Source organism: Pseudopodoces humilis, chromosome 4 (genome assembly GCF_049639895.1).
Source record: "Pseudopodoces humilis isolate 2021_Gansu_Grassland_sample_001 chromosome 4, ASM4963989v1, whole genome shotgun sequence".
Lineage (NCBI taxonomy): Eukaryota > Metazoa > Chordata > Aves > Passeriformes > Paridae > Pseudopodoces > Pseudopodoces humilis.
The window spans coordinates 3,591,082-3,606,440 of NC_142203.1; the positions used below are offsets into that span (position 1 = coordinate 3,591,082).

At 41.3% G+C, this 15,359-nt stretch overlaps 1 protein-coding gene across 1 annotated transcript in view; it reads right to left on the reverse strand.

Annotated features, from left to right (window-relative positions):
- Nucleotides 1–395: 395 nt before the first annotated feature.
- Nucleotides 396–15,359, reverse strand: part of MEGF10 (multiple EGF like domains 10) — an 85,609-nt gene continuing 70,645 nt past the window's right edge. The window contains exons 17-25 of the mRNA XM_005529439.3: nucleotides 14,139–14,267; nucleotides 12,927–13,055; nucleotides 11,020–11,148; nucleotides 10,302–10,538; nucleotides 9,240–9,367; nucleotides 8,949–9,072; nucleotides 7,118–7,162; nucleotides 4,993–5,199; nucleotides 396–4,112 (exon numbers count right to left, since the gene is read on the reverse strand). Coding sequence (XP_005529496.1) covers nucleotides 3,949–4,112; nucleotides 4,993–5,199; nucleotides 7,118–7,162; nucleotides 8,949–9,072; nucleotides 9,240–9,367; nucleotides 10,302–10,538; nucleotides 11,020–11,148; nucleotides 12,927–13,055; nucleotides 14,139–14,267 — 1,292 coding nt within the window. The 3' untranslated portion in view covers nucleotides 396–3,948. The remainder of the gene's footprint in view (nucleotides 4,113–4,992; nucleotides 5,200–7,117; nucleotides 7,163–8,948; nucleotides 9,073–9,239; nucleotides 9,368–10,301; nucleotides 10,539–11,019; nucleotides 11,149–12,926; nucleotides 13,056–14,138; nucleotides 14,268–15,359) is intronic.

Here is a 15,359-nt window from a genome sequence, read left to right on the forward strand (position 1 = left end):
AACAGCACTGAAGGGATGCTGAGGTTCTCAGCTTTGCACAGAAAAGCCTGGGAAGTGGAACTACACTTCTGCAATCCTGGATTGTAGCTTTTAAAATCTGAAACATCAGACCTCTATGATGTATTTTTCAGTTTTTGTATTACAATTAATAGTAGTACTTTATTTAGTTTCTTCCGATTATTAAACTGTTCTTATTTCAACCCACAGAGTTTCCTTTCCTCTACTCCTTCCTGGAGGAATGAGTAACTATCTGCATGGTACTCAGTTGCCAGCTGGGGTTAAACCATGAGAGCAAAAAAGACATTTCATACATTTGTCATGCTATTTCAAGATTCCCCTGTAAGCAAATGAAAATCAAAGTTTAAAAAAAAAAAAAAATCAAAGCACTTCCCATCTTTCATTAGAAACTTTATTGTATTAACCTACAGGTATGTGAAGTGACGTGAAATACATGGTAGTGAGAGGGATAATGATGAACATCAGTCATCTTTGGAAAATATATATATGTTTTCACAACAAAACACTTTTTTTGTTACAACTAAGAAAAAAGCCAGGCATACTTGATAGGTTTTCTTTAAAAATATAATACAGTTCAATCATATCAAAGTGAAGTCTTGTGGGCTAAAAAACAGAAAAGTTATGTTCAGTGCTCTAGCACTACTATGAGTGTATCAAATGACAAGGTTTTCTCTACAGTAACTGATAAACATACACTCATTTGTTTTCAGTAATTTCAGATACTGTATGTACAATCTTTAATATAAAGCATTTTTTGTCAAAACTAGCTCTGTGTTCTTCAGTCTGGACTTAAGAGCTTCGGTGTAAGAATTACTGTTTGGATACGTACTGAATAAAAAATTGTTGTTAGTGTATTTGAAAATCCAATGTATTTAGAGTAACACATTCCTTGCTTTTGATTTTATCCTAACTTCACTTCAATATGAACTTGTGGATTGTCTCAGCAGAAAGTGTGAGTACAATGAAATCTTCCTTCCCATAATCTGCTTGTGCATCTCCAATTAAAGTTAATGGAAGTACTCTGGGTAGATCAAGATAAGGACAGTTTTTATATGTAACAGTGTGTTGTGATTAAAATATTGGATATAGTAGAAAGCCGTGAGGTTCGTTACGCTTCTAAGTGGCCTGAATTAATAATGCCTACAGTATTTAAAGCCTAAAGTTTATACTCACTACTTTAAAGTCAGCTATTAACTCGGTGCCGCACGCCTCTAGGGGAGAGCTACCTCCATGTTCAGTGCTGTATTTTGTCACTATTGCAGTGTGAATATATTGAGGCAAGGCATCCCTTTCCATTCCTGTCTGTGGTGAAGCCAGTTCTCTGAGTGCTTGCTAAAATTGCTCCATCAACTGATGCATTCAGTCTCCTGCACCCTAGAGAATGCACCTTCAGAAGTATTTAAATGGTGTGAAGACCACAGTGGGATCTACAAGAAGAGCTGTCTGGCAGTCACGAGGACTGACTGGGGATCTCTGAAGCTTGAGAACAGAGTGCACTCCAGGAAATCGGTGTTCTGAGCACCTCACCAGCCATCATTCTCTGAAGTAAATTCGCAAGCCATTTGTTTGCCCTGTATGTACTGCAGATCCAGCTCAGATTTATGCAGACACTGCAGCTGCTGACTACACAGCAGGAGTTTCACCTGCATGCAGAAAGGCAGACCTCAGTGATGTGTACATTTAGAACACACACCATAAGCAAAATTACAGTAAACTCATTTATTTTCATGACTCTTTGAGTGAATGTATCACTCAAGGATATGTGGCATACTGGAAATTAAAAAAAAAACTCCCAACATTTACTCAGCTCTTCACTTTCCTATGTTAAAAGAATTGTTTATGTGATGAAGACAATTTACCTAGTGGTCTTCAAAAGAGCAAGACTTTTTTGTGAGCTCCCAATTGTTAAATGCAGCATTTTCTATTCATGGCTTCAGAGAAGAAAGGTTTTATTTTAAAGTCTGTTTCACACAGTACAAAAAGTTTGTTTGCATACAAACCCAATCAATACTTCATCTTAGACAGGGATTAAATGGCAACCAGCCTTAGAAATCTCATAGCTAATACCTGTACATTCCAAATCTAAACCATAATGGAATTCTTTATTCCAAGGATGCAACAGAAATGCCCAGGGAACTGCAAAGCAGCCAGGATCCTTTTCCTCATCCATCAGCAATGGGACAAGGTGCTACAAGAGGCACTGCCAGGTCATGTTAAACGCTGGCACCTCACCCTTAGGTTCCTAAAACTATCTTTTCACTGAAAGAGGCTGTCTAGCGTGTAGCAACCATGTTATTTTTAGGCTGATGTGTTCAGGGAAAATTCTGTCCAATGGATGGATACCTTGATGAATTTAATTTCCACTGAATCGTGGAGCTCATAATAGACTATTTTGGAAGGACTGAAAGCCCCTGTTGGGAAAAAGGGGCTGCTTTGGGAAGATGGTCTCCATCCACACGATCAACAGAATAAGCTAAACTTGAAGGAGGAGCTGCTTCTTTACTTTTCTTCTGGGTTCTTGGTGGCATTCTCAACAAAAACCACAATGATTTTCTTCCCCTGAATTAGTTCAGATTAATTCATTGTTAGGTATTCTTTAATCACCTCTGATAGACATCACTGTGAATTCTTACTTTTGATCCTCTTGCTCTGCCCAGAGGTCCTTTGAACTGGACAAAATAAAGGCCAGTTGGCAAAAATGCAAAAGAAATGGACACACACACTAGAATATTTTTGCAGTTACAAGCTAGTTCACTAAAAACACAGACACACAGCATAAAAATGGAGATAGAAGTTAATGGAGGTGGGGGGGTACATGTGTCACATTATTAGCAATGCAAAAGACCAGCTTAAGCATGTGTTTTCCCTACATCGACTATAAAAAAGAAAAGGTGCCTTTTTAGCAAGTATGCACAGAGTTTGCTTAGTTATTTAGAAGAAAAAAAAGTCAGAACACTTTACTATTTTTATCCTATATTACAGTCATTATAACTACCTTTTTATAAAATGTAAACCCTTCCTTGCAGTTAAGATTTACAGAAGTCATCACCTTTGTCCACTCCTTACATAATCAGTCCATGGTGACAAAAAATAAACTGATTCAATTTACATATTTTTTTAAGCAATAAACTGATATGTTGTGGATCATTAGCTTGTGTGTGGCAGAAATAGTGGTCACAACTGCAACGTATGAAGCTGAACTGTAGCAAAATACTTGTTGAAGACTGGTGCTGGGTCTGCAGTACTAAGAGATCTTGAAGCATCGTGTAAATATTGATGTATGCAATTATTTTATCTCCAGAACTATTCAAGCCAAGTACATCCACCACCTGCAATGGACGGCAAAGCCTGATGATGGATTTCTCAAACAACTGCAACATTGTGCTTCCTTATCCCCATCAGATCTTGTTTTTTCTTGTAATATGTCTTGACTAAAGATAAGAATGGAAGGTAAAATTTGGCAAGGCAGTTTTCCTTCAACTAGTGAATAACTGGTGAATCAGATCACCTGTACAAAGTGGTATTTGGTAAATTGCACTGTCCTGGGAGCATTACTACTCTGGAACATGACAGACATGAAGCCTATATTTGAAGTCCCTAAAATGTGATGTTACCAAGACTAATCTGCAAACTACTATTTTTTAAGCCAGTATATTACAGTATAAATGTGTTGCATACCTGTTTCTATAAAATTTACTGCCATGAATAAAAAGAGAAAGAATAATCAGGATCCCCAGAGTGTGGCATTTGTCCATCTGTCACTTGTATACGCAATACAGACCTCGTGCTGAGATTCTGCTCAAGGTACAGCAATTATCTGCCGGACAGATCAGGAGCCAAGAGAGATGGTAAACTAGAGAGGAAGGAGCACGACCGTGCCCCTCTGCCCCTTGAGAGTCCCAGGGCTGTAGGCATCAGCTTCTTGAGGGGTCATTCGCTGCTGACCTCCTTTGTGGAGGGCGTGGGGCTCTCTCGGACGGGAAGGAGGTCATAGTGGCATGGAATGTGGCTGTTTTTTGGGAGGTCGTAGGGATCCTGGCCGAAGCGCCCGCCGCCGCTGCCGAACGCGCCCTGGACAACGCTCACCGTGGGCTCTGTCAGGAGAGAGAGAGCACACTCAGCTTTAGGGAGAACACCGATACTTGATCTCAGTTTCTGCTTCAGTGGGAAGATTCATCATCCTGCTGAGTCCTGAAATGCTGCTGTAGAAACACAGGTTGGTGTTTTGGCTTCACACTTGAAGCAGGGCCCTGCCGTGAGGGTCTTCACTGACAGAAACAAGACAGTTTCTGTTCTTTATGTGTCTTTAATTTCAGGAAATTAAAAAAAACCCAACAAAACAACAACCTGAATTTGAGAGTTTTAATCAAGACTTTATAACAGTCCTTAAAAACAGAATGTGTATGTGGATGGGTTTCAGCGATCTCCAATTGCATGCAGAAAAGGAAAATACATCCTGTGACACTGCACACAATTTATCACAGCCCAGAGATGACTGGGATAGCTACCACTCCACAGGACCCCAAAGTTTTCTCTAACTAAAGAATTACAGGAACTAGGTAGGGCCCATTTCAGTGGAATGCTACATCTGTGGATGAAGATTTTATTCTCATCAAGAGAAGGAAACAGAACTTCAACCCTCCCTTACAGTCTAACCTAGAGCTGAACTCCACTGCATCAATGCTAAGCTTAACTTATGGTGTTGTTTAAAGGAGGGCTTTCACACCAGGGAAATTCAGAGGTACCTGTAGGTTACAGAACAGAGCTGAAGGTACTTCAAAGCCTGTTTGTGTGAATTAAACCAAAAGAGTAACAGCGCTGTTGCTACAGCTTTTGAGCAGAACACAGAATCTGAACACGTAGTTTTGTTTTTCCGGTGATTTTCACGTCTTTGACGAAATTGAATAGAAGAATAAAAAGCCCTGTGCTCTTGGTTCCTAACCCCCAGCACACAGAGGTGGATTCTGCACCTACCAACTTCATACACATTCTTGCTGGCAGTGGCAGAGCCGGTGATCTCGGCGTAGGGGGAGTCACGACGTGCCGGGGACTTCATTTCCACATAGCCACATTCTGAACTCTTTGGCACCAGAGCTGGTGGGTCTTTGATAGTAGCATAGGGGTTCTCAGAGCTGCTCAGTGAGCAATTACTTAAATTGTATTCCGAGTTCTTGACCAGATCTACCAAAAGAAAAACGTGTCACTGTCTCAAGCATGCTGTGTGCTATGGATGTTGCTACCAAAATAAAAAAGGTTTTTCTTTATTGCCGAGTTCTGAAAGGTCACTCAGAAGTGAATATTTAAATGGAAAGCGGTCATAACACTTCAACAATCAATGAAAGCATCTCAACTGCTATGCTCTTTAATGGACTTGGTCTTGCCACTAGCAAATTACTGTTGCAAAATCCAAGTGTCTTCAATTCTGGTTAAAATAGTACTTAGCATTATATTGACGTAAGCTGTACAACCAGTTTTTAACAAGCACTTCAGAACCCTTTCTGTTCCTCCAGGTGCTGAACTCGGGACACTTAAAATAACTGATCTGAGACTCTTGCAAGGGGCAATGTCTGGGTAAATGGCAGCATGATTTCTAGGGATGGTTTGGGTGGTACAAAATTTGAGTATTTGAGTACACTAAAAGAATAACCAACTTCTTCTAAGTTTCTGTAAGGCACACGCAGGAGAACTGGAAAGAAAACCTCAGGTGGTTTATGATACCAGGATTTAACTGAAGGGTGAAAAACTGGTATTTGCTCATGCTGGGAAGTGATTTTGCGGTGTTTGTTAATTTGTTCTCTGTGTTGCTTTGTCATATATTGTGTTATTTAACGTGAGACTGACCTCGGTGGACCTGTCAGTGGATGGGTGCTAGTGATTTTGTGACTCATTAGAACTGGGCTTTCTGTAATCACAGAACTGTACAACTGTTTAGGTTATGAAAGACCTTTCAGATCATTGAGTCCAACCATTTATGTAACACTGCCAAATCCACCACCTAACCATGTTCCAAAGTGCCAATTCTTCACATATTTTAAATCCCCCTGGGGATGGTGACTCCACCACTTCCCTGGGCAGCCTGGGCCAATGCTTGACAGCCCCTTCTGGAAGGAAGGAATTTTTCCTGATACGCAACATCTCCATTTCTGTCTTGTGCTGAGGGGCCCAGAGCTGGACACGGCACTCGAGGTGTGGCCTCAGCAGTGGCAGCACAGGGACGGGCACTGCCCTGCTCCTGCTGCCGCCCCACGGCTGCCACAGCCCAGGGGCCATCGGCCTCTTGGCCACCTGGCCACCCCTGGGCTCGTGTCCAGCTGCTGCCACCAGCACCCCCAGGGCCTTTCCCAGCTTGCCAGCCCCTCTGCCCCAGCCTGGAGCTGCAGGGCGTTGTTGTGAGCCGAGGGCAGGAAAAACCTGGTGTAATAAATCTTTCAACTGCGCCCTACTGCACACAAGGGGACAGCTGCTTTCTGTCCATGTGTTTAACTCATCATTCATATGGACTTTGCTACACCTTTTCCATTGTTTGGATATCCCTGGCCTGCCCTAATTAGGTACCACAGTGACATACAATGTAAAGTCGTGCAAGGTAACTGGATAATTCAGAAGATAAAAATATCACACCACTACCCAGATTTTCGGAATTGCTTCATTCCTGTCTGTGTCTCTGTATTTTGATATCCTTCCAAAGGGCATGCAGTGGATGTGGTGAAGGTCTGTGGTCATGCAGACCAGCTGCAGTTGGAATTGTCTCTCTTTTAGAGCCTTTCAGCAGAGGCAGCATGTGTTCTGCACTCTAGAACTGAGCTGTGCTGTGACTCAAGCACAACAGGAAACATTTCATCTATGTGACACATAAAATGTGACTTAAAATGGCTTGGTTTGTGGTTGTTTTTGGTTAAAAAAAATCAAAACCCAACAGCCTTCAAAAAAGATAAACTCACACCAGCAAACAAACCAATCATGCATTGATTCAGTGTCTAGGAAAAACTTAGTCCAGAATTATTTTTATATTCTCTTCACCTAGAAACCAAAGGTAATTCAGAGGAGTAAAAGGGATGCCTATGTAGCTTCATCTAAATACATCAGAAAACAACCTCACCTTTCAGGGACTTCCCCACATATCCCCTATCAAGTCCAAAAGCACCTGAGGAGAAAATGATACAGAAAAACAGAGTAGTTTTAAAACCAAAGAAAACAACTGTGATTAGACAAAAGGTTCTGAATGTTTAAAAATTGCCTTGGGACCCATTTCTGCCCTGGTGAAGTGATTCTCTTGTAAGGACTGTGAAACTGCCCAGGATGGGGGTACAAAAGCACTTGTACTATTTCCTTGCACATTTTCCAACAGGAACAGGGAAGGTGGGTTGTAAGGGACCAATAAAATACCAAGTTTCACCTGACAAAATGCCAGTTACTCACTCTTGAATAATCCTAGTAAGCGCTGTTGGACTAAAGCTTGCTATTTTAAATTTTTTTTTTCTGCCTGCATAAAACCTACCTACCTGAAAGGCATCCCACCTTGACCTGAAAATCTCAGGGTGTGCAGAGTTCACTCCCAATTCTCAATGCTCTGCTTCCAAATTGAATCACTCCCAAGTCAGGGTTACTCAGCTCCAGCCCCAGGGGCTGAACACCTCGCACCTGAATCTGCAATTAGCTGTTACTGACAGATTTCTCTCAGTAAATGTAAACTGCAGGGCATGACAGCTGTCTTGAGAGACCTGGCACTTTACTGATTACTGATCTATTCAAATAGCTTTGATTGATATTGTGGACAGCTAATTTTTTAATTATGCTGTATTGTGGTAACTATGCTAGAAATATTATAAAAGCCTAAAATGATTTTATCTGTGCACTATCTAAACAAAATTAGTAGTTTTAAAGAGGGAAGTGATATTAATTAAGGAGACTTAAACATAATTAGTTTTATTCCTTCCCCATCTTTATTAGATCTCATGTCAGCTGTCCTGTTTTCACAAGTTTAATGCTCAGGTCACCAGCCTTGAGTTACCCTGTTTGATTTTCTAGGAAACATTTACAACATCAGCATTCATCCAGTCCTCTGCAGCCTCCCTGTTGTGCTCAAGAGCTCCTGCCTTGGGCTAACCACAGCAAGTGTCTCTGAGGAGCATTTAGAGCAAGTTCAAATGCTCTGTGAAAACATAAAGCTGAATATTGAGCATTATGAGTGAAATCCTTTACCGAAAAAAAAAAGAAACCCAAACAAACCTCAAACACAACAGATCTGAGCCTGAATTGTAGTTTGACCAAGACTGGGGAAGAGCAGGGAAAAAAACAAACAGTGCTGCTTCCTGTTGTTCTGAATCCCAGAGTCTGATACATGTAAATATCAGAAATTAAGGTAATTACATTTTCTGAATTATACTGACACTGAAAGTCCTTTTTAAGGCTTTCACTGGTCAGCCTTTATGGAATGAATGAGATTGGAAAAGGGTGAAAGGACAGCATAAAGCAGGATACAGCAACTCTCACCATTTCTCAAGAATTTCTCTTAAAGACAATGCTCTTGTCTTTTAGCAAACAGGAGGCTGAGCTGGGAATATCTACTGTTTAGTAGTAATAAAGTGTCTCAGGTAATGAAAAAATACTTTTTAAACCACTGATTGCATTTTGTGGTGATTTAAAAAAAGAAAAAGAATATATGCAATCTTTCATTTATTAAGAATTTGTAATTTAGTCCAAACAGACCCTTACTTCAAAAACCCCATTATTTTAGGAAACTAATCAATAAGCAACTCTTTTAATAAAAATGGGATATTTTACACGTTGTGTCTTCACTGAGCATCAAAAACTGTTCCACCATTCCTCACAAGGGGTCACTTTCTTATCTCTTCTGCCTTAAGGGATGCATCCCACATGCAATGAGTAACATTCACATTCTCCTCCTTTTGTTTCTGCTCTTTTTTTACCAAGCTCATTGAGGTAGCCGCCGTGTTTCCAGTCTGCTGGCAGTGTTCCTGTGTAGTCCATGACACCACTTCGTTTTCCAGGCTCCATATTCTTCAGGTTCACAAACAGCTGGCTGTTTTTGGCCTGTTTCAAAGAAAGAGAGGCAATAAAACTGAAATTGTGAAGAAGATGCTGAATTTCCAGGTGATGATCGGGAAGAGCAAAAATGAGCCGAATAGGAGGGATCAGGGAACAATGTAAAATAAACTGAAGGCTGTCAGAGAAGTTTCCTCCATGTTTTTCTGCTTTACCTTGGCCAAGGCCAGTCTCTCCATGTTGGTGACATGAGGTGGGCTGGAGCACTGATTCAGAGTGTGGTAACTGGGGTTGGAGAAATAGTGGCTGTTGACATTTCCACCGTTGGTATGAGGGATGGTTTCTGAAAAGAAAAATGAAGGAAAATGAACAACTGAAAATAACACAGAATTTCTTTATTAAATTTTTGAGAGTGCTGCACTGATTTCTGAATCTGACCTAGAGCTTCTTAAAAAGAAACAACAAACCCCAACAAACACAGAACTAAATTTTATTCATTCCAATAAATTACAGACACAGGGCAGGAAGTGACAAGTCGTGTCCTCACTTTTTTATTAAGGAACATTCACAAGTGTAACCTGCTAACTTAACTCCCCTCTCTGCTGTGGTCCTTTTCTCTTTTTTCCTTTCCATCACTGCAGTCACTTGCACCACCAAGTCTGCACCACCATTTTCTGGTGCTTCAGGAACACCTGGATCTTTGCTGATCTGCTTTTTCTCAGCTCTGACAAGTCCTCCTGCTGCCTTCTTCAGCTGCTGCTTTCCTCAGCAGTGGCACAATTACCTAAAGTTTCACGTACCCACTGAATCTCAACTCACAGGCACTTTAATAGGTCAGAAACTCCCATTTCACTGCTCCTCCCTTAATTAGTTTCAAACCTTTTGCTGTTTCTCTGCAGAATCTAGACACAGATAGCATGAAATCCTGATTCTCTATGCTCTTTCTCTATTCAAGCTGTTGGCATTGAATTTAAAGTCCCTTGCAGAAAGCAGATTTTGCCACACTCAAGCTGTATATACAAGTAGGCACAGATGATAGAAATGTCCCTATTTAATGCAGAAAGAAAGTTGGAGGGTGCAAAATGTTGCACAGTAAAGTGGGGTACGTGGTCACTTTTCTTTACAATTAACACATTTTTCCCCAGTGTGCCACCTTCATGGTATCCAAAAGCAGAAATAAGTGAATTTTTTCACAGAACTCTGTGAGGGGCAGATCTGAGCACAAAGGCAAGAGATGGAGGCAGGGGAAAAAAAAAAGTGTTCTAAACATCACCTACCTGAAATGGTGTAATCTGCATTGATGACCCTCATAGCAGGGGTGTAGGTCACGGTGGGCATGTGTGTCTCCTTCCCTTTCTGCTTCTGCCTGTAAATGATGAACAGCACCAGCAGGAAAAGCACAACCAGGACAAGAATGATGATGCCAGCTATGGCTCCTATCTGGTAGGAGTCAGCAGGGAGGGCAGTGCTGGTACGGCTCAGGCTGTTCAGGTTCCCCACTATGATCACACCAGCTGGAAGAGGAGAAGAATTGAAAGTAAGTGGCATGAATCCTCAAGGGCCAGATGAGCAGGAGACAAAATTTCACTTCTAAATCTAACTGTATTTAATAATGCCAGAATAGACCTCTGTCAGTAACCAATCCTAAATTTAAGGAAGAACACTAAGAATCTTCACAGAAAAGAGATGCTTTCATTAATTTGAAAAAGAACATTCTTTGGGTGAAAGCATGGGGCAGGTGAAGTCTATGCCCCATCAGCACTTTTGAGCAGCCCAGCCCTGTCATTTCATGCAAATCTACACTCCAGTTACTTTGCTCCAGTTAATTATCACTGAGGCATCTAATTGAAAGCCTCCAAAACTGACATGAATTAACAGAATGTGCTACTTAAATAACCTATCAGATTTATTTAATGACACAGAGATGGTGTTTAACAGCTGAATCCATCTCCTGTGTGAGAAGATGACAATTTATTTATTGTGTCTGGGCTTTACCTTGATCACACCTGGCCCCTTTCCAGCCTGGGCTGCAATAGCAGGTCCCCGTGATGTGGTCACAGGTGGAGTTGTTCAGGCAGTCACAGATTTGGCGGCATCCATACCCGTATGTGCCCTGGGGACACTCTGCAAAGCAAAAACTCACTGAAGGCTTTGTGGGCAGCAGGTGGCAATGTGTCATCAGCATCAGATCTGCCCTGGAAATGCTCCTAGGAGGGAGCCCTCGGTGTGCAGGAGAGAGAGGAATTGTGTTTAGATGTGTACTCATCCTTCACCTGTAATGCCACTAAGGCAGTGCAGCGAGCAATCAAGGGGACAGAAAAAAGAAAAAAGAAAGCAAAAGAGATAAAAAGGGTAGAAGGCAGTGTAGAAATGGGAAAGGTGTGAATAAAGAGCTGGAAGATTCGGATCCCAGTGCCTGAAAAATCTCGTTCTCACACAGGTGGAGCCAGGCACCTGGATGGTGTCCTGTGGTGTGACAGATGTGCTGATGTAAAACAGCAAAAGGGCCCCGAGTCTAAAATGCACCACACACTTACAGAGAGATAAAACTGCTGCCCATATCATGCTCTGATACTGTAATGTATACACTGAGAAACTACTGACAGGAGAAAAATACCAAATTATGGAGAATAAGGTGTAACTGGGGAAGTTGTACTTAATTATTTGAATTACTTTAGTAATTCAATTACTGACCAAAGTGTCTTCTACCTCATGTTAGGTATCCTGGTAGAGGTTTGCCCTGATACACTAATAAAAAATATTTATTTTATACTGCCACCTCTTGGTACTGTGTGGTCTGTCACATTAGAGTAGCTGTGATGGTTTCAGCAAGTGTAGTATTGCTTCACTTTTTCTGAAATTCCTCAAGAGTTCTGCAACCATATTTGCTTCTGTCTTTTAAAAAGAATCTAACTCATCTTTCATGCATTCCCAATTTGGAATAATTTAAAAAATAAAATAACACAATGGCTGCCAGAGAACAGTCTTGACAAATCCCAGCTCAAGTGAAAAACTTTGTGTTTATGTACCTCCTCCTCCTTCTCTTGATTACATTGAAGAAAACAAGATTATAAATACTGAGGTAATTGGGTGGGCAAAACCCATCATGTCATAATATATTTTGGCACTTCAAGACCCGAAGTAGAATGAATACCAAAACATTCAGCTTAACGTTGTTAGATCATTATTATCAACTTGTAGGATAAAGTACAAAATCCATAACAGAGTTAGATTTGCCAAATTATTCAAAGTGATGTTTTGACATCAAGAGACTATCTTAGAAAGTTATCTTTTCCTGAACATTAGTGATGTTCTGGGGAGAAACACAGATGTCATCAGAATGCACAAATTTGGGAGCACAGCTCCGTAAGGTCAGCAAAAGTCGGACAAACAGTCCTGTGCTCACGAGCCTGATTATTCTTTTAGTCTTGTGTACAGCATTTTGCCACCAGTGGTGTCAGTGGTGCTATCCCTGATCTTCCTGAGGAGAGGAACCACACACATGTGAAAACAAAACGCCATCTACAACGCCTTCAGAACCAGCTGCGCTGTAAAACCACACTGCAAAGATTAATTCCATCCACCAGCTTAGTTCTTATCTCCAGTTTTCCAGCTATTAGCTGTCACTGTGGTTTATTCTAAGGGATGTATTTCATTGCTTTCACAGGGTGCTAATGAGAATTCCTTGGACTCATTTTGTTGCTTTTACATGATGGAGCAGTGGGGTGTTCTTTTAGCGTTAACGCCCCAAGCGACTAAAACGCAGTGCAGAGTAACAGACACCACAGTGGTAAAGACTTCATTCTGTCGGGTTTTAAACTATTTGGAAAAGCCTGTGGCCAGCAGGACTGTCCCTGGAGGCCAGAGGCTGTGTCCCAAGGCAGAGAGAGGGGTGTGCTCACTGTGCTCGCAGTGCCGCCCCATGAAGCCCGTCCGGCACGTGCACTGCCCGCTGATGTGGTCGCAGTCAGCTCCGTTCTGGCACTGGCAGATCAAGGCACAGTCCTTCCCAAAAAACCCCAGGGGACACCCTGCAACACAAGCAGAGGAAAGGGGGGACAGGGGTGAAACAGCTGCTCTGGGAGTGGAACATTCTAGTTCAGTGTGTTACTGAGGGCTTGCTCCTGCAGCTCCAGAAACGGAGAGCTCTGACAGCACAAGGGACCCAGACCCGCCTTGTCTGGAGTGGTTTAAAGCACACATCAGGCAAAAAAAAAATGAGGTGGGGAAATGGTGCTGGCAGCAGAGGTTCTGAAAAGACAGTTCCTTGAAGAAATGGGCTTCTAAAGAGATTTGAGGGAGGAGGACGAGGGCACTTTGGGAGTCTGGCCATCAGTCAGTGAACCTCTGGACATACTTCCTTTGTAGTTTATACTGAAGCATTAAAAAGCCAAAACAACAACACATTGTACCTGAGCTACTCACAGAGAAACCATTTCAGGATGAAGAAGACACACCACTGCAAAGAGATCATTATTCACCAGCAGGAAGCAAGAAACCCCTGCCAGCTGAACCAACATAGTGGATGTCTCCCAGAACTGCATCCATATGGTCCTGTAGTGTATCTGTTCTTGCCACTATGACATTACTCATTTGAATTACTCATCTGAAACAGCTAAGTTCTGATTTCATGGAAAACGTCGTATTTGAACACTAAATGCAAAAACACAGTCAGCAGCCCTGTTTTCCTTGAGGTCAAATATAGGGGTTGTGGCCAGGCTGACAGCCACCTGAACTGAAGGTAAAGCAAACTGAAAGTGTAATATGAAAAAGATAAAAAGTCAACTTTACCCATATTTATTTCTAACAAATGTTTATTTCTCAAACTTCTTATGAACTCTTAGCCAGCACGTAATGAATGCCACATAACTACACCCAGTCACTGCACAGCTATTTAACAAAAAGCTCTTGGGGAACAAAAACCAGTATTAATGCATTATTAAATGAAGAAAATTCAAGCAGAAATTATGATGTTACAGTCTAGCGAAATCACCATTCAGAGTTCTAAATGAAAACAGCTCCTGTATCAGTGCTTGAATTCCAGGTTCAAGCTGTTCTGAAGGATAATGCTGTCACTGATGCTCAGACTAAGAATGAACACAAAATTCACTCACTCTGTGTGCAGTAAAGGCCAGTCCAGCCCGGGGTGCACTTGCACTCCCCATCGTAGGCACTGCAGAAAGCTCCATTGTGGCAGTTGCACGTGTGGATGCAGTTTGGTCCCCAGTGAGAAGGTGGGCAAGCTGCAACAACCCAGAGCAATTAATTAACCTCAAATGACAAAGGTTCCTTGATGCACATGAATAGAGCTGCTTCCATTCACACATGAGGACTGCTCTGTTTGGTGTTTGCTGTTTCTGTCCCAAGTGCATGTTTTGGGCTGCTCTGCTCTGAACAAACAGCCACAGATTTACTCATTTGTTTCAGCTAAGGCATCATTGTGCTCCAGGTAAAAAGTGCTGGAAGATATTAAATGTGTGAAAAATGCACACTTGATATTCAGTAAATAGGACACTCATAGCAGAGAAAGCCTTTTCCTTCCTTCCTTCACTTATTTTTCACTCTGCAAGCAGTCAAGGTGATACAGGTTTTGAATCTCGAAAAATGAACAAAAACAGAGAAAGTTTAAACTCCTACATAGCCTAGAGCTTTAGATCCAATACTGAGCCTGTTTCTTGTGCTTCCACTGTGGAATTTCATGCATTTGCCTAAACGTGGTGAAGATAATCAGATCTGTACCTTAATCTGGTTAATTCAGTTGCTTCCGTGGGTCCAATAATCAATATAATATTTCTAAATACCAAGTAATTATTCAGAGAATGGAGATTATTTTGCTCACAATCATGTCGACTCATTATGAGACAGAATTTACTGGCTGCTTTGGAAATGTCATGATGGATGAATCTGATGCTACGTGCTGCCACTAGAACGGTGAAGTGGTTCCAAGATACTAATTACTATTTAGAGACAGCAAAAGATAATTTTCTTCATGGTAGAATATCACTAAGTGAAGAGGGTACTCTAAGAATAGACCCTTTCTGTTGAGTAGGATTCTCATCTTGAGAGGTTTTTTCCTTTAGCAAAGAAGGCAGTACTTTAAGTAGAACTAAGTATTTTTAAAATAAATAGTAAAATAATTCTTTAGTACTTTAAAAATAGTTCTATGGAAGTACAGGGTCAGTATGTCATAGGAAAGAAGAGACAGGTCAGGCACTGAAGCCTTGGTTTTATTCCTGTGTAAATTTAAAAGGGTGGAACCTCTTAATTGTTTTGTACTGATCTGGTTGCCTGAGACCAATAAAACTCTTTAATCCTTTAAATCCTTAAAAAATTTA